This window comes from Rhodamnia argentea, chromosome 9 (assembly GCF_020921035.1).
Source record: "Rhodamnia argentea isolate NSW1041297 chromosome 9, ASM2092103v1, whole genome shotgun sequence".
In the NCBI taxonomy this organism is placed as follows: Eukaryota; Viridiplantae; Streptophyta; class Magnoliopsida; order Myrtales; family Myrtaceae; genus Rhodamnia; species Rhodamnia argentea.
Window position 1 is genome coordinate 1030866 of NC_063158.1, and position 18961 is coordinate 1049826.

Below are 18961 nucleotides of genomic sequence, written 5' to 3' on the forward strand. Positions count from 1 at the left end.
GAGTGTTAATGGGCCTGACTTTGAAAGCAAAAACCTATGTGACATTTGGTGAAGCAATTCTTTTACGCATCATTAAAAAAAAAAGTCTATACTCCAAAAAAAATTACTAACAAATCATATGCGAATCTGTTTATCGATAATCAAATAAATTTATATATTGCGGTATTTTCGATTAAATAACTTTTCAAGGTAGGAGGGAGAATTGACAAAGAAATCACTTCGAATAGATGCGACGGCGATCTCATTGCAATGCACGGAATCCGAATCATCTAAATAAAATCACTATCGATAGATAAGCCGTCTTATTGATAAAGAGAATGGGGAGTGGAGATGTTAGTATGATAGGTATTGGTTCGACTCTCACTTCTGTCAAGAAATAGAATGAGGGGAGTTAAATATAAGGCTGATTAAAAAAAAAAAAAAAACCACCAAGGAATTGCGGGCCCTAGCCGTCCCGGCGCGACGTCCACTCCACGTGTCGACATCCCAGTCACGCAGCAGCCGAGCCACGTCAGCATGGCAGCCCGACCCCCCGAGCTTGCCCCATCCTCAACAAGCCCAGAACACGAAGGATCTCTCTCTCTCTCTCATGTCTTTCCTTTTTCTCCATCGCTTCTCATGGCGGTCAACGCATCCTCACCAGCAGAAACCTCCGAAGACTCGTCACTCCTTGCCCTAGTCTCCATTTCGAGTCCAAACTAGTAACCTCGATCGCGACGGTTTTTGCAGCTCTCGATCTCGGCGCGCCTGGCCGTGAAGTCGGCCCGGTTCGATTCGATTCGATTTGGTTAGGGTTTATGGGGAGGATGGGAGTGAATCCGAGGGCTTACTCTGCGAATCCGAGCGACTACAAGCTTCTCGAGGAGGTCGGCTATGGGGCCAGTGCCACAGTGTATAGGGCGATCTACCTCCCCCTCAATGAGGTCGTCGCGGTCAAGTGCTTGGATCTCGATCGATGCAACAGCAATCTGGTCGGTTTCCTACCGCTTCTCAGCTCTTTCCGCTAGTTGCAGCTTAGATGCGATATTTTACTTCTCGCTTGAAGTACTAATTGAGTGATGTATGTGAACTTGTGGAGTAGATTCGATCCGCTTTTGTCTTGTTGAGAGATGAGATGGGGTCACTGAACTGAATTCGATGCATTGTTCGAAACTTTTTGTTGGTTCAGATCTCGATAGAATGGGTACGGGGTAGACGCGGGGGAAGGAGATCTGGTGCTGATTGAATTGATGAAAACATTTTATGATTCGGTTCGATAGTTGAAGGAAACTCCATTTGTCTCTTGGTGGAATCCAATTAAATCAGAACATCACCGAGAATCATGTCCATCGTCCCTGTTTCAGTCCATCGCATGTCTTGTGATCTCGTGAAATCAAACTTGCTGAGCTGACTATAACTGGTAAACAGATTGCTGTAATATGATCTTGGGAGATAGAGATTTTAGGGGCTGTCTACAATTATCTGGTTATTTATTGGGAAAAAGATGACACCAAATGATTGTGATTGAGGAGATAGAATAGATGAAGGAGCTAGTAGTCGTATTCTTTTTTGTCGGTCATCTTACTTATGTTTTCATTCGTGTTTTGTTAAAGTATGTAATATCCTATCTATATTGTGTGAAAGTGTTGTTCAAAGTTAGTACCGTCTAACAATTGTATATGAATTCCTGATCCAGTTTATTAAAGTTGCTTGCTAGCTACTTGACAGATGAGCAGTTGATGATTTCATGTTTGATATGTTGGAAAGTTGGGGTTTCGAACTGTTGCATCTGTTTTTACCTTTTAGAAAGTATCAGTGGCTTCTTCTTCTTAATTTCCATAACTATTGATGGTTGTTGATTAGTCATAGCTGGTACGGCTTGTCAAGAGTCATAGACAACAGCAAAAAGAATGGAACTTGGACAAGCCAAGATCTAAGAATGAAGACATTTATGCTTTAGCATTTGAGGACTTGAAATTGATACTCCCAGGATTCTACCGAAACGTGGATGATTTGCTCACCCATAATCAGTACAGAGAATTTATATTTAGAATTTGAGGCCATCAAATTTACTATAAGTCTACTATATGGATAACCATGGTCATGTTTACCACTCTATGGAAGGATAGGCTGAAGTCCTTCTTAAAGTGATGGTATTCCTTTATAATTTTGCATCAGTTTTTATGTGTTTCTCCATCTTCTGTGTCAGCATCAGAAAACATTCGCTGATATACACTACCAAATCAAACGTTGTTACTTGTTGTCTTGTCGGGCTATAATCATCTGCATATTGTTTGCCAATCCATTGCTGAACCAATCATACGATAGATTCTCTTAGCATGGGTCTGTGTTATGTAATCCTTTCTGGTTGACTTAGATTTGTATGGGTACTATTTGGCGAGATTAAGGAATGCACTTGATATTGCATGCCCCATGCATTTTTTTATCAAAAGTAATACTGTTGTGGCGTCAATTTTTTGCAGGATGATATACGTAGGGAGGCTCAAACAATGTCTTTGATAGACCATCCAAATGTCATAAAAGCATACTGCTCATTTGTGGTCGATCGTAATTTATGGGTAGTTATGCCATTTATGGCTGAGGGGTCATGTTTACATCTCATGAAGATTGCATACCCGGATGGATTTGAAGAAGCTGCTATTTGTACCATACTTAAAGAGACTTTGAAGGCTCTAGAGTACCTCCATCGACAGGGGCATATACATCGAGATGTCAAGGTGAGTTTTAATACATAATTTGACTCTTCTAGATGGTTTCACGTTCCGTTTATTTTCACCACTTCAATTAGTGCTTAACTCATTTGGAAATAAGTTATTCTTCAATACTTGCAGGCAGGAAATATACTACTTGATACCAATGGGGTTGTAAAGCTAGCTGATTTTGGTGTTTCAGCATGCATGTTTGATACAGGAGAGAGACAGCGTTCTAGAAATACTTTCGTAGGGACTCCCTGTTGGTAAGTTATGCTTCTGGCGACATTTTCTGTGTATTTCATCATTGCTTATTTTTTAAGATTAAACCACTGCTTTTTAACTCGAACTATGCTTATAGGATGGCACCAGAGGTTCTACAGCCTGGGAGTGGATATAATTCCAAGTGAGTTTTCTGTTCTTTTGTAAAGAAGTGTTTCTGGAGGAAAATTCCAAGAAGATATTGCCACTACATCAGCTTATGTGGCTTCATTGTTGTCATAGTTTTGCTAAAAGGAGTCGCTGTAGGTCCATAGGATTAACTATTTGAAAGCTACTATCTATCTTGACACGGAATTTTCTAGTTGAATGAGGGTAAAAGTATGATGAATTCCTTAGCTTAGAGATGTAAGAATGCATTTGGATTTATTTGTTTCTCAGAAACAGGATTATGCTCGAGTGTCATGTGCACAAAAATAAGGCAATTTAACTTTTGATTGGCCTTGTACAATAATTTCCCGGGTAATTAGAAAATTGTTCAATCAATTGCTCTGAAAGGCCTGCTTTGGGCTATCCTTTGACTTGATCTTGATTACTGAGAATATCTTTTCTCATCGTCAAAGTGAGATATCATTTCTGTTCTTTTTGGTTACCATTTCCCAACATGCGCAGGGCTGACATTTGGTCATTTGGAATAACTGCACTGGAATTGGCTCATGGTCATGCACCTTTTTCAAAATACCCTCCTATGAAGGTTATTTGCTTATAGGGGTTCCAATGCCTGTATGAATGTGCAGATTTATGAGCTATTGAAGATTTCTAGGATTTGCTCCTGACATGTTATTTTCCTGCTTAAGGTTCTGCTGATGACCATTCAAAATGCACCACCTGGCCTTGACTATGATCGAGATAAAAAATTTTCAAAGGTACTGGCACTTCTTTCTGGACAGAACCTGATAAGAATGAGAGCATGCGGATTAATCTTTTTCTGAATGCAAGAGAAAGAAAAATAAATTAATTTTCTTGTCCAGATTTAGTTGTGTATGGAAAGAGGAAATAGGAGAGTCTAGTTTTGAGGGTGCCAAGACTCCTTCATTAATGGGTGGCTTTCCACCAATAGCCTTTGGTGGGCGGAAGTCTTATCTTTGATACGCAGTTTCCATTGATATTGATTGGTCTTTGACTTTTAATGGTGCTGTTTCATAGGTGTAACTCAGCCATTAATTATTAGTTGAGAAAGTCAATTAAATCTCTATATGGTTTCTTGGATTAACCAAATTGGAGTCCAACGTCTCAGTGCTGATCAGTAACCATGTTGGGTTCTCTTTGTAAGTACTCTTCTGATTGGAGGTTTTCCAGTTGTCATCAGCTTTTCAAAGAGATGGTTGCCATGTGCCTAGTGAAAGATCAAACGAAGAGGCCGACTGCTGAGAAACTGTTGAAACACTCATTTTTCAAGCAGGCTAAGCCTCCAGAAGTTTCTTTGAAAAAATTATGCGCCGACTTGCCCCCACTATGGAATCGTGTTAAGGCTTTGCAGGTAGGATGCTACGCTGCCATGATCAAGCTTGTTGCATTTCTTTGTCTGGAACATTGTTTGACTACTATGCTGAAGTATTTCAGCTTAAAGATGCTGCACAATTAGCTCTAAAGAAAATGCCATCAGCAGAGCAAGAAGCATTATCACAGGTGAGAAAAATTATCTAAAACAAGGAGCACATCGCAATGCAGTTATGTTGCATATTTAATCAAAGAGAAGGGAATGCACATCGCGAACCATTATGTAGCTACATAATGATAATTCATAATTTGATTAAGTTGGTTTTGATGGTTGTAAATAAATGTGTCTCAGCTGTTTATAGTACTTTATTCTGCCCATTCTACAATTAATGCCGGCTGGTCCACGTACGGTTAAGTGTTATTATTTGCATGCTTAATTTGGACCTTGGGAGGTGTCTGTTCATAGGGCACTTTGGTAGCTCTATTAACTTTAGAGGGTTACTGTTTCAGAGCGAGTACAACAGAGGAGTCAGTGCCTGGAATTTTGATATTGAGGATTTAAAAGCCCAAGCATCAATGGTATGACTTCTCTTTGCGTGTAACTAAGTATATCCACCTTTAGTTGATTAATAAGCTAGATTTTGTTTGTCTATGTGATCAGCTAACAAAATAAATGTTGTTTGTTGTTCTGGATTTACTAGATTAGAGATGATGATGACCTCCCTGAGGATAAGGAAGAGGATGAGATGATAAAGACATCTACAACCTCTGCCTGTGATAAGGTCATGCAGCTTTAGTATTATTCACTTTATCTGATATTTTTCCTAGTTTTGAGGTTGTTCATTCTCATTCTTGGTGTCTAAAAGTTGGTTATACTGCTTGTGTGGACATTTGTTTCTTTTTTGTGCTCAGGTGATTTGTTATCTTTCATTGCTTCAACAGGATTCAAATGATTGCAGATCTTCCTTGGGCCAACTGGGCACCAGCAGTGAATTACTACCAGCTGAAAGCAAAGGAAACTTAAACGGGGATGAGGTACCATCAACTGAGTGCTTAAATAGAAAGGGGAAGATTCACCAAAGTGATCTTGTGGAATTTGCTCGTCCTGGAAAGGTTAGTTTGAAGAAAAATGGTCGCAATGAGATGATGCCATCAACATCGGAAATGGATTTAAAGGCCAAGGTTAAATCTCAGACAATGAAGAGTCGTCAAACTCATAGTGGGCCTCTCATGCAAAATGTGGTGCTCGGCCATTCACTTTCTGATAAAATCCGAACTTCTGAAAGGTTGGTCCTGAATTTTCAATGAACATTACTGGAGCAACATTTGAATTTTGAATCAGAATGCTATTTGCTTTTTGTATATTCAGCAGCTATCATGTTAGTCCATTAATTTACCCATTGACTACCAATTTAAAGCATTAGTTATTTGCGAAGGAGGTCTGCTTGTTGATGCATTATGTTACAAAGCTGCCTATGGTGTGTCAGCCGCTTTCAGTATTGATCCAGTGATCTTTTGATGTTTGTCTTTTCAATCTGTATGTGCCAGGTGAAAAAATTTAGTCCAATCAAGTCAATACAATTTTCTTTGCCCAAAACAAGAGTTAATACAATTTCATAGGTTTTAGCCCTACAATTGCGGGTTGCATTTTGTATTCAGGGTGGTAGCCTGAGGGTTGACACACTTTTTTCCTCGGCCAAGTCCTTGGTTTGAGTGACGCTGCTCCCCTCTAGTGAGTTGGAGGATACCTTTTGAGGGTTGGATGCAATGAGGGCCTGATGGATGTTGACCTCCAATATACTGTTTTCAGTTCACCGAAAAAAGAGAGAAGAAAGGGATGTCCCTTCTGAGCTTTGCTTACTTTTCTTTCCACTTTATTAACAACTTCATGTGCTTAGGAAAATACTAGTAGTACATGTCAGCGGGTATGACTTGAAAGTCGTCTCTTTTGCTTCTCTTTTGCTTCAAAGGACTCCAATTACTTCTTTTACCTTATTGTTTGGGTTGATGAAATTACTGAAGTTTCAAGTTCATTATCAAATCTCTACTTATCAAAGGACTTGCACATTGCATGGTCGTCTAAAATGAAAATAGTCTCTGGAGCTAATTACTGTCAGATCATATCAAACTTGCATCTTTGAGTTTTTGAATGTGGAGGTAAGTTCGCCTTTTTATATTGTTAACAGGGGTGAGGGCGAAACTTTACAAGTGACAGAAAGAGCTAAGTCTGAAGCGCGAAGGGCACCGAGCTTTAGTGGTCCTCTAATGCTCCCCAATCGAGCTTCAGCTAACAGTTTGTCAGCTCCCATAAAATCTTCCGGAGGTACTGAAGCCGTGTAATATTCTCATTGCTCATACTTGCACTGTGAACACCTGCTGCAACTTTCATTACTTCTATAAGTATTTCTACTGTGACAGGATTTAGAGACTCTATGGATGAAAAGACGAAGGCTAACTTGGTGCAGATTAAAGGACGATTTTCAGTGACATCTGAAAATTTGGATCTTGTAAAGGTATTACTCTGTAAAAATAGTGTTTCGTTGTAACACATGACTCCTGCTAACTAAGAATATTTCAATAGGATATTCCATTAGGTGCAGTTCCACGTCGATCTTCACAGGTACCTGGTGGAGTGCTGTTGTGGTGTGGTTCTTCACATTGTACACCTTAGAACTTTTGAATAGAACTTCCCTCCTGTATTTTGCAGGGATCGCCTCTAAGAAAATCTGCCAGCGTTGGGGAGTGGATATTTGAATCCAGGCAAATGGTTTGTCTTCATATCTGACTCTTTCAAACATGCTGACTAATCTAGTAGACAGTCTTATATGAACTTCGATAATATTCTTCAGAGAAAACAAAACCAAATGTTACTGAATCTTCTATTTTAAAGATAGTTGATTTTCTCGTGCTTTTACAGAGAAAATTTTTCCCCTGGTAGATGTGTGCTGGCACTCTTAACTCGCAGTACTGATTTCAGCAGGAATATCTGGACTATTTCATGTCCACATTATGAAGTAGACACATAAGATATGGTCAGCTTTGCTGGAGTTTTAAGCTATAACAGTTGCTCTTTCTCTTCTTTAACAGCCTAATTGTCAGTCTTCAAAAGAGTTCAACTGCAGCAGTTTGCCTGCAAGTGTCATAATGCCTCATCTTCAGAATCTTTTCCTGCAAACCTCCTTGCAACAGGTACAGTTACAAGCAATTGAGTTTGTGTTCTGTGTTTTTTCTGTGTTGGAATGGCTATATTGTGACTGTTTTGACCTCCTCTAAAATCTGTGTTACTCTGTTTGTGATGATAGGAGCTAATTATGAGTTTGCTGAATAGCTTCCAAACTGCTGAGTTTGATGGTAAGTGAATGATTTGTGTTTTTCTATGTACTCGGTAAATATTCATGAAGTATTTGAGAATTAACTTCAGATTTGCTTTTATCTGTTTCAGCTACTCAAAATGGAAAGTTGCCCCCGTTGCCTCGCAGTTTGGAAAACAATGGAATCGTAAAATCTCTTAATCCCTTCTTTGCCATTTTCTTTGCCCAGAAACATGATATTTTGCTTGTATTTTGGATGTCTGTGTCTCTTGTGCTGGTGCTCTTTTTTATTTTGCTGTCAGGAATACTTTTGTCAACTTATGTTCAAGCCATAGTAAGATTTTAGAGGGCCATACAGCATGCTTCTATCAAATTAAATGCTTCTGCCTGATGGATGTAGTCGCCATTTTTCCAGAAGAGCTCTCTCACTTAAGATTTTTTCTAAGAAGTCTTCCCCGGATTTAGTACCAATCAAATGGCAATTCTGGATCCTAATCAGTTCTGAAACAAGCATTCCTCTCTTTCATTTCTGATTCAGCTGCTTGTTTGGTAGGCTGATTCGGCAGCTTCTCAGAGGGAACGCATATTGCTACTCAAGATCTCAGAACTTCAAGCTAGGTTTGTCATCACCAATCTGGATATCGATTGATTGATATCGTAAGTTCACCTTCTGTTTTCAAGTTTTGACGAATTGCCTCTCTATATCTACAGGATGGCCACCTTGACCGAAGAATTGACTGCTGAGAAGTCAAAACACATGCAGGTGAGTGAACTCAAGTTTGTATTCGACTCTCCCAATTCTAGTAACCTTTTCAAGAGTCTTTGCGTGGAACTAATCAGTTAATTTTTCATTCCAGTTGCAACAGCAGCTAAGCACGTTATCCATCCCGGAAGAGAATGGTGGTCAAAGCGAAGGGGATGCTGAGATTTGATCTGGGTTCATGGAAATTTGTGTCACTATGTACATTTCAGCTACCAACTGTAAATCACACAGGAAACGGTCTCACTCTTTGTCCCTTTGAAAAGACTTGGGCACATTAGCGCGAGAAAGCAACATAGCAAGCATCCCAAGTTTCTCCCTGTACAACTATGTTCAATCTCAGACACATCAACCACAATCTGTCAAACCAGCGAAGATGACGGGCTGTTCGGGGTTAAGCATTAAATTTATGTAAGGACTTTCCTTGTTCTGCAGAAAGAATTCTTTCGCAGTGGCCATGAGGGGAATCAAGTCCTGGGTTGATATTCTGTATTTTTGTGTCCTGTAGTCCGTATCAATATGTTCAACCATGATATTTCAAGTTCATCTGCTTAGCAAAAGAGAGATTGTATAGGTTGGGTTTGTAGAGAGTTGTATCTGCTGTTTCGTTCCCTGTCATTCTTTGTAATGACTACGGATTTTGTTGTCGTGTTTAATACATTTTGTGCTGTAATATTGATGAATAAATGAAATACTGACACGCCTACTGATGGCTTCCCATTTGATTAAAACCGCTTAGGAATGAGGTGCTTCACGGTTATGTCGATTCTATCGTCGTGTCAACTGTCGGTTGTGTTCTTCCAATTCGGACGGATCATTGCATAAAAGGTGGATTTCGTGAGACGATGTAGAGTATTGGATGATTGAATTCTCCGCCGATGCTCAGCAAATGAAATGTTTCATCATATCAGGTGATTAGATTATGAGAATCCGGAGATATCACCTCTCCCTATTGTTTTATTAGTGTGGTTTGAAGCTTGATGTCTATCTGTCAAGGGTAGACGTTTCCATTCATGAACCGGCGGTTCCGGTTTCTACAAAAGGTGGAACTAGAGGTTTCAAGCCGGTTCCGATTTCGTTTTTAAAATTTAATTTTTAAAATAATAAATAATGAAATAAACATTATAAATTATAATCAAATTGTACATTATAATAAAAATTGGAAAAAAAAAAGAGGAGAAATGGGCTTGAAATTAATAAATTATCATTAAACGTCTTCATATCTTTTTAAGGATAGAAGAATTAAAATCCATGTATTTTTTTTACCTTTGATAACCCAAACTTACCTCATCGTCAATCGTTGTTACCCGTTGTGGTATTCGTGCCGGTGGTATCTCCACAATTCTCACTAAAGAATTCATGTTCTCGATCCATTTCTTGGTGTCGAAATCTAGCATTCGTTCAATCGTCGATACAAGCTTGAGCTTCCACGGACTCCGGACTTAATCTTGAACGGCAAGAGTCCAAAACTAATCCTCCAACGCTAAATGATTGTTCAACCGCAACCGTTGAAGAAATAGTTGCTAATATCTCGCGAGTGATGAGGGCGAGGATTGAGTAATCGATTGAGTGATTCTTCCACCACTTCAAGATTTGGAAATCTGTACTATATTCGGCATCACGAAACTCAAATTGAGTGATTAAATATTTTTCTAATTCGGAAATACTATATGTTGGCCCTTTTTGTTTTGTCTACTCTTGAGCATATTGTACCCTCTACTAAGTGAACCACTAGTTTCGTTTCGTGAGGCGATAGTTTGTAAAGATCCACAATAACTTAAACCATAACTACTACAAAATTCTCCATATAATACTACTATAGTTTCTTTAACCTCTCCTTGTATATTTGCAATACCTATTGCATTTTTCAAATGTAAAAAATTATAATAATGCACATTCGGATAATCTAGTAAACCATCTAATTTAATACGTGAATAAAAAACAACACTAACTAAATAGACAAGAGAAATTTTGAAATAATAATGCAATGATTTTTCTCGCATTACTAAAATAGTCCGAGCTAATTCGGTGTCTTTTTCATATTCACTAAAAACACCACAAATATTAACACACTCTATTAAAAATAAATGCGTAGTAGGATAATAAATATCAAATAAAGTATTATTAGCATCATTAAAACTTTTCAAAATTTCTAAAATATTTTTGCAAACGTCCTAATGTTGTGGAAGTAAAGTAATTTCGGGAATATTTTGCGAAATAAACATTCATAATAAATCTTTGTAATCAAAAGTTTGACAAAACAACTCGTAGGTGGAATTCCAACAACTCAGAATATCTTTTGGAAACCTTTTTACCATTCTCCCATGTTGTTTAGAAAATTTTCCCCATGCTTTCATAAAATGGACACGACTTCATAAAAATTTAATTGTACCCTTTATTGGGAGAGAGAAGTCTCAAGAGTTCGTAAACCATCTTGTACACATAAATTTAAAACATGGCAAACACATCCAATGTGAAAAAATTGTTTGCCAAAAGAGGGTTTACAAATATTTTCTAAATCGGGAATGGAAGCGGTATTTGCGACAGCATTATCAAAACCAATTGAAAATATTTTATTTATCAAATTATATTCTTCTAAAACTTGCCTAATTATTTTATAAATATTATGAGCTGAATATTTTTCATCAAAAACTCGAAATGCAATAAGTCTTGTTTGAATGTCAAGTTGTCACCTATCCAATGACATGTGACACCCATATAAGAATGAATTTGCCAAGGATCACTCCAAATATCGCTACATAAATGCACATGTCCATTGAATTTCGCAAAAAATTTTGCTAAAGATTTTTTTGTTTTTTATAAAGATGCAAAAGTTCGCGTTTAAGAGTAGTTTTCGGAATAGTTGGTGCTTATGAGCCAACGCAAAGATTTATCAAATATTTCAAATTAAAATTTTCACCAGTATTAAACGGAGCATGATTAAGGGTAACATATTCAGTTAATGTTTGTTTATAAAGTACATCGGTGTAACGGAATAAAGACCGAGAATTAGGATTGGCGTACTTGGAAATTTGTTGTTGCCTAGTGTCGATCCCCGCTTGCATTGGATGTTTTTTGATCGGATGTCGACGGAATGTTCCATAGCTGTCTCTTTTGGTAAATTTGTATGTTTGCGAACAATATGTACAATTTATATTATACTTACATTCGCTTTCATCATATACCATGTCAAAGTGTAGCTACAAGTCAAATGTACTTTCTCGGCCCTTCCGTTCTTGCTCATTTGCCGTTGACGTTTCTTCGACACCAAGTAGGAGGATAAAGACTTTTTGTGTTGGGACGTGCTCGATGTTCGGAATGGGAACGACGTTGATATTATCGTCATCGTTTTCCCAATATGTATACTCACGATGATCATATCTAGGAAGAAGATAGTCGGAATCTCCCATCGCCATCTTGGCCTTTCTAGTATTTTTACTTCCACTTGCTATTTTTGAGAGAATTGAGTGGATTGAGAGAATTTGAGAGAATTGTTGGGAGGATTTGTGAGAAAAATGAAAAGAGGAGGATAAATATTTATAGAGAAGGGGGGGTTATTTAACTTTTTTTAAAAAATTTGGAGGGAGGGTTAAATTTGGCCGCCGCAATTGCAACGGCTCTTCCCCCCCCCCTCTCCCTCCCTCTTTTATTTTATTTTATTTTATTTTCTTTTCTTTTTACGGGTCGGAATCGTGTGTCCGGTCAACAGGCCGGTTCCGGGCCGGTCAACGAGCGGGTTCCAAGCCCCCGATTCCGAATGGCCACGTCTATTCAAGGGTATCGGGTTCGATGCAAGTTGTACATGACTTTCTTTTTTGGGGCTTACATGACTCAAAATGTTGGCTTCATGGTTAGCCCGGTTTTGTTATATGCGCAATCTTCGGTTCGACTGCATGCGCATCGCATGATCGCGGGATTCGTCGCGTCGCATCCGTGCCAATGCTTTGCTAATTGAGACCGACCCCTTGAGATGGTCACCTTACCTTGGGAAAACGTTTGACTTAATTGGTTTAAAAGTTTACTACAAATAGATAACCTACTGCCAATATAAACTAGCACATGTTGCACTTGACATATCGAAATGAGAATGAATAATTTATCTAGGGCAAAAAAATTATTTAGTAATACTTATTGAATGGCTACTAGATCTATATCTTGATTGACGTGAACTCGTAGAGTTTCATGCCACTTATTTATCGTATGGGAAAACTTCGTCGAAAATCCTAAATCTTGCATATTGAATACAATCGAGTTTCAATCGATCCAACTATACGCCTAACCCTCTTTATGAAAAATGCAATTAAGATGTTTTCAAAACTATACCTAAAATTGTCTACTTATGCTTAGAAATGACTTACATGGCATCCTTAAGTCCGACTTTTTGATAAAATTTTAGGATTTTCAGTTTAGGTTTAAAATTTAACAAAATTCCCTCAAAAGTTTATCAAACTCAGATGTAGGTTTATTGTACTGATTGAAAATTGGGAAAATTTAAAAAAAAGACCCTAAGTGTCATTATTTTTTCAAAAAAGGGTACGGAGTGGACCTTATTTTAAATAAGAGTCAGAAGTGTCTAAATCTTGTTTTAATTAGGGACCTGAGGTCACTGGCCAGTCAAATGTTCACTGGCCAGCGAGCTTATGATGTTTCCGGCGACTGGAACAGGGGCATTTTTGTCCAATTTTTTTTTAATAAAGTAAAAGACTAACTTTAAATTAAAAATCCCAAAACCTTCGCACCTTCTTCTCCCCACGTTTATCGACAAAAGAGACTGCTGCTTGAACGAGGAAGCGTTACCACAGCAAGCACCGTTGGGGGTTGGTGGTCTGCAACCAGGCGGCGGCGTGAATTGAACGACGACGGTGGCACCAGCGCTGGCGACTGTCAAAGGGTAAAGGGTTTTGAAAGAAAATCTAAAACCCGCGTTCTCTTCACCAATGGCTGCTACATCTCGCCTCATTTACAAGCTTTCGATCCTTGTTGGTGACTTCCAGAACGTACGCACTTCATTTTCTCATGGTCTGGAGTTAGAAGTCCAGTTGTGCGAAGGTGAGTTCCATAGTAGCTATTCTGGTTGCTCTTAGAATGAAAACATACACTGAATCTTCAAGAAGTGTTGGTTTAAAATCTCATATGATGAAGGTTGAGTTGATGATTTAGATACATATTTGCTCTTATCGTGATGGATTGAAGCGAGTCGCTAGTTTAAACTTGTGTATAAACTACACGAGCAAACCGCATACAACATGCTCGACAGAATGCTTGAACCGAGTCTATATAGATTATACATACTTGCTCTTTTGGGTATTTTCATTTGCTTGTCGATTTGGTTCTGGCTTCTTTGCTGACCGAGACCGATCGGAAGCTTCACAGGGCAAAAAAAAAAAAGGGCTTGAACATCTTATCTTAAGATATGATAGACATTACACATGATCTCAAATAAGTTTTATATATTGGTTTTAAAACCTTATGGATCTGTAAGTAGAAAACAGAAAATCACTATTGCATTTGACCAAACTTCACTCCGGTTTTCCATTATAGATTTCTATATATCCGGTTTTAAAATGATGTGTGTAGATACTTTAGTATTGTAGAGTCTATGCATTGCTTGTAGACTTTCCTCATTAGTGGTCATAACTTTCTTGTTAGGACTCTGTAGAAACTTTTTTGTTTTGCTCTATTAGCTACAATCTATTGATGACAATTTATGATTTTGCTGCAGACTCCAAAAGATAAGCCCTCTTTTGCTTTAGAAGCAAAGCGGAGTGAAGTGCAAAAGGGACTTCAAGATTTAGCATCAGAAGCATCATTGAATAAGTCTTTAGATGCTAGTATATCTGCTTCTGGAAAAATAATATCGTCTAACATGGAGAAGACAATGTCAGACTTACTTGTTTGATCATTGAGATGGATGCAACTTATGTTTCTCAAGCTATTAAATCACTAAGATGGATGTGCTAATTGCAATGTAATGAGGTAGAGCTTCTTGACTGTAGCACTGGAGCTGCTGAATGGAGCACCATTGCGAATGAAGTTCTCTGTTTGTGCATATGGTGATGCTAACTATATTGAAGTTTGTGATATTCATGGGCTGCCTGCATTAAGATTGGATAGAAACGGTCCATGAAGGAGCTGAGAATGTCACCTGAGGTTGTATTAGAATGGGCTGCGATCAATGGAGCTTTCTATTGAGTGTAGTGCTATGCACACATATTGAAATTGTAGACTTATATGTGATTGTCTCTTTTTGTAATGCAAATATGAAAGTTGAATAAATGTAAGTGTTTAAAGATAAGTTGTTGATCATCAATAATTTCCTATCGTTTGATACCTTACATATTTCACAGTCCTTTTTTGGTTTGGATTCAATAGAACCTGTGTTTTAGCGATGCTTGTGAAATAAAATGCACAATACTACCTGACTGAGAAATTCATTTTCAAGTACTAGGCTGTTTTTTTTAAAGACCTGGCATATTATTCGCAAGAGAATTCAGTACTGAATATGTTGAACTCCACAATGCAGTTCTTGGGCCACTAGTGAGTCTCATGATATAGCAGAGAAAAGAAAGTTCGGCAAAGGATATGCAAAAAAATATAGCATTTGCTTGCACATCATCCATCTTCACTTGCCAAACTATCGCTCTAAATAACAGAGCAATTCTATATTCTGATACATAGTTCACATACGGAATAGATACGTCGTACACAATACCAAAAGCACATGCATACACCTATATCTAGCAAGCATTCCCCTTTACACAGAATTTGAAAATGGAATATTAGAATCCTCTCGTTAAGAGCTCAGTGACTCAGAGGTAAATCTTCAAGTCTCTTCCCTTGCTCCGGAAAGACGAAAGTGGGAAAAACGCTCGTGGTGCTGTAAAATTTTAAATGGCATGTAAGTAAGTTACTCGGAAACGAACATTACTACGCAATAGGAAAACTGACCTTCCTAGATAAAATCATTTCCACTAAAGTTATCCCTGCAAGAATGAATCTGCCAAAAACCTGTAAATAAAGCATCAAAATCTTTCGTGCCTTGTGTGCTATGTAAATGTTAATTTCGCTAGGGTTACAAAGAGCAAAGAAAATTGTCATATCTATGTAGTCACACGTGTATGTTCCAAATTTCCAACCCATTAGGGGATGCTTTTTCTTCGATATGCAAGCCATTTGCAATATAATTCAAGTGCATAACAATGAAAATGTGCCTAGGAAGGTTCATGCAGCTACTTTAAGAGATTCTTGGCATTGAAAAGAGATCTTTTAAAGAATCGTCTAGAACAAAGCTACTCACCTCCCCAACAAAAGCCAGCAGCCCCAATTGCAGATGCACATTTACATTTCACAACTTCAACTACTTGCTTTGCATCCTCATATCCCTTATCATGCCAAAAAAAAGAAACATGACCCCATGTAGACTTACTTGTTTGATGGAAAAGAGAAACATCACAAACATCCCAAAAAGTTATTGATCTTGTTGGTCTTGTTGGTATTGCATATCTCAAAAAGTTGCTCATCTTTGACCATTTTCATGTTTAGGTCTTCACGTCCTCCTCTTTACCTATAGTTGAATTAAGAATTAAATTAGGTAGTCAAAACAAAGTCAAGCACAAGAACACATTTATCACAAAGTCAAGCATAGATGGATACTTGCATCTTCTCTCTTCCCATAGATGATATTGAGCTTTCCATGTTGCTTAAAAATGACGCAAGCGCTTCAGCGGTCTCAATTTGTGATGTTGGGGCTAATGGAGTGTTTTCTACCACATCTTGTGAGCATGAAACGGATATAAAAGTTGCTAGGGCTGTTGATGTTGCCGCCATTGTTGTTGTCGATGCAGCTGATGGATTCTTGCTGTAATACATGTCATGGCCTAACCCACCGCATTTCCCACAAGTGATTGTGGTATTCTGTCTCTTCAATTTGGTTCCCACGGGTTCTTGCACAACTTTCTTCTTCCTCTTCTTTAAATTGTTATCAGCTATTTCATTCATCGACTTTGTTCTTTTTTTTTTTTTTTTTTGGTAAGGTAAGTATGTATTGATCTTCCAAAAGCATCGACTTTGTTCTTTGTTTCTTCTTTCTATCAACTTTCTTAGGCACATCCGGTGGGAGTAGACGCTCTCTAGCGGGACATGTATCCTTGGAATCTATAGCATGCAGAACATGGCTATAAGTTCGCACGAATGTTTTCACACCGAAACATGTGTGAACCCATTTTTCAGGTTGTTCCTTCAAGTATACAAGAGCCGCCACGGCATGACAATAAGGGATCCCACTAATGTCCCATCTTCTGCAGCTACAAGTTTTGTGTCTTATATTAACTACCCTCTTGTCTCCATGTGGTCCACTCAATTCAAACTCATCCTCCTCGTTCCATGTAGGAATCCATGATGCTGACATTTTTTTTTGAAGATCCAATATCTCTTGAATCTTAGGACAAATCACACCACTGTAGTTGGCCACTCCATCTCTTTGCTTATGAATCCTTTCCATGAGTTGCACTCTTATGGCTTCAAGCAATGTGATGATAGGCTTGTCTCTACCATCAATGATGCTCTTGTTGAAGCTTTCGCACCAATTATTCAAGGAAGCATGGCATTTTGAGCTTGTTCTAAAGTGGGACCTGCTCCATTGCACTGGAGGCCTTTGGGACTATTAGATTAAATTAAGGTGGGGGTCCATAGGGTTACGGTGTGCGCCCATGCGGGCAACCACACCCCTTGAGCGGTTATACGCTACAAACGTGAAAAGTCACGTTGGTTGGTTTTACGTCAAAAAAAAGGAACGCTCCTTCCAATTGTCGATTATCGTTTGACGGAGAAAAACTCCGAGATCGCAAAGGGCTTCTAACCGGTGATCAATAAGGTATGTCCTCGTGATGTATCTTCGTCGATCGGTGAATCTGGTGATCTATTGGGCATGTTTTTGCTTTTAAGTATGTATTAGATAGGATTAAGTATCCAACATTGGTATCGGAGCGATGATTGACTAGTTTCCCGATCGTTTTTGTGTTGATATGCTGTATTTTAAGGTTTTTAACCCTAATCGCGTAGTTCTTGTTCATAGCATTTTGATTATGATTCGTTCGTCAAAATAGTAAATTGAACATACCATTAGAACGGGGTCGTCGAGACGATCGTTTTGAGTGGTCCCCGACCCCGAGGGTTCGCCAGACGCCGTCGTACGTACACCACGCGGTGCGACGGGGCCGTGGCATTTCGTTCCTTTTTATGTCCGTTTTTGTTCGTTTTTTTTGAGTTATGAATATACCATCGTATTCGTCTCAAAGAGACGAAAATTTTGGCGAAAATTTGGTCGCCGGAGGAGGTCGGACGGCCGGCCACGTGCCGGCGGAGCCGCTGCGTCTTGCGGGCCACGCGTCGCACGTGGGGAGGCCCGGGCCGCGCACATGGCTGCGGCCCGCGGTGTATTGGGCCGGGGCCGGTCCAATACCAAAACCCATTCGTAATATAAAAAAAAAAATTGAGGGGCCCGGTCCACAAGAAAGCCCGGTTCGGCCCACTTCGCTTTTTTGACGGATCCGGCCCGCAATCCGAGCCCCGTTGCAGACCCGACCCGATCTGACCTTTGACCCGGGCAACCGTTGACCTTGACCCGTTGACCGTTGACCGTTGACCTGGAAAAAAAAAAAAAAAGGGTCTTGTTGGTCAATACCAAGGGGACTTGTTTTACCTATTATTTTATTTGTTATGATATGTTCATAATAGTTACAAAATCAATGGATTTTCGTAATCCATTTGTGTTCTGCATTCGTTGCGGGAACAATGACATGGGTAAGACGAAATGCGAGAACACCCCAAAGGCCAAGAAGAGCTAAAGCTCGGCAAGCTCTAAGGGAAAAGATTACAAAGTTGGGCCTTTATAAATGGGATAATGCTTCTGACATTATAACACATGTTATTAAGGTCAACGACATGATCCAAGAAATCGTGTGGGTTGGACAAGAAATGACTCCGGTAGATGCATTTTATGCACTACAGAACACTATACTTGTAAAATGGCATGGTTTGATGAATAGCGCATGGTGGAATGATGCTACCACATATAAGAAATCTATGCTACATTTCTTACACGATTTTATAAGGATCGGAGCGATGAAGACGTCGTCGCTTATAATGAATGTGTCTTGGTGCAAACGGAATGCGCCTTGGCGTAAAGGCAAGGGTCCTCAAAGGTTTTCTCCAAAGGAGCTGATTTGGGCTCCTGATTTGATTCATAATCCTCCTCGAGACCTTAATTATTCTTTTCCTTGTACCAAGGAGATTACATATGCTCATGTTCTAACCGGATCTAGGAGGACCACACGTTATTATATTTAGACTTTTATTTTTAGCTAGTTCCTTTTCTATATGTCTTAGGAGACTTTTAAAGACTTGTGATTGTTGTATTGATAATTTATGTATATACATTATGTTATGTGTATATATTTTGAGTAGGAGTGTTCACAAGTTTT

The 18961-nt window shown here is 38.9% G+C and overlaps 1 protein-coding gene across 2 annotated transcripts; it reads left to right on the forward strand.

The window, feature by feature from the left end:
- The first annotated feature begins 574 nt into the window (after positions 1-574).
- On the forward strand, positions 575-9205 carry LOC115740773 (serine/threonine-protein kinase BLUS1-like). Of its 2 annotated transcripts, XM_030674360.2 has the most exons (21): positions 575-971; positions 2463-2717; positions 2832-2956; positions 3052-3096; positions 3582-3663; positions 3767-3835; positions 4279-4449; positions 4533-4598; positions 4920-4988; positions 5111-5191; positions 5352-5695; positions 6596-6732; positions 6828-6922; positions 6991-7029; positions 7117-7176; positions 7497-7598; positions 7712-7760; positions 7852-7907; positions 8274-8338; positions 8432-8483; positions 8578-9205. In XM_030674360.2, exons 1-21 carry the CDS (start codon positions 798-800, stop codon positions 8650-8652), a joined length of 2211 nt encoding a protein of 736 aa, XP_030530220.1. In that variant the 5' UTR covers positions 575-797; the 3' UTR covers positions 8653-9205. The 2 variants fall into 2 exon arrangements, with proteins under 2 accessions (XP_030530220.1, XP_030530221.1); XM_030674361.2 differs by lacking the exon at positions 6991-7029.
- Positions 9206-18961: the final 9756 nt, after the last annotated feature.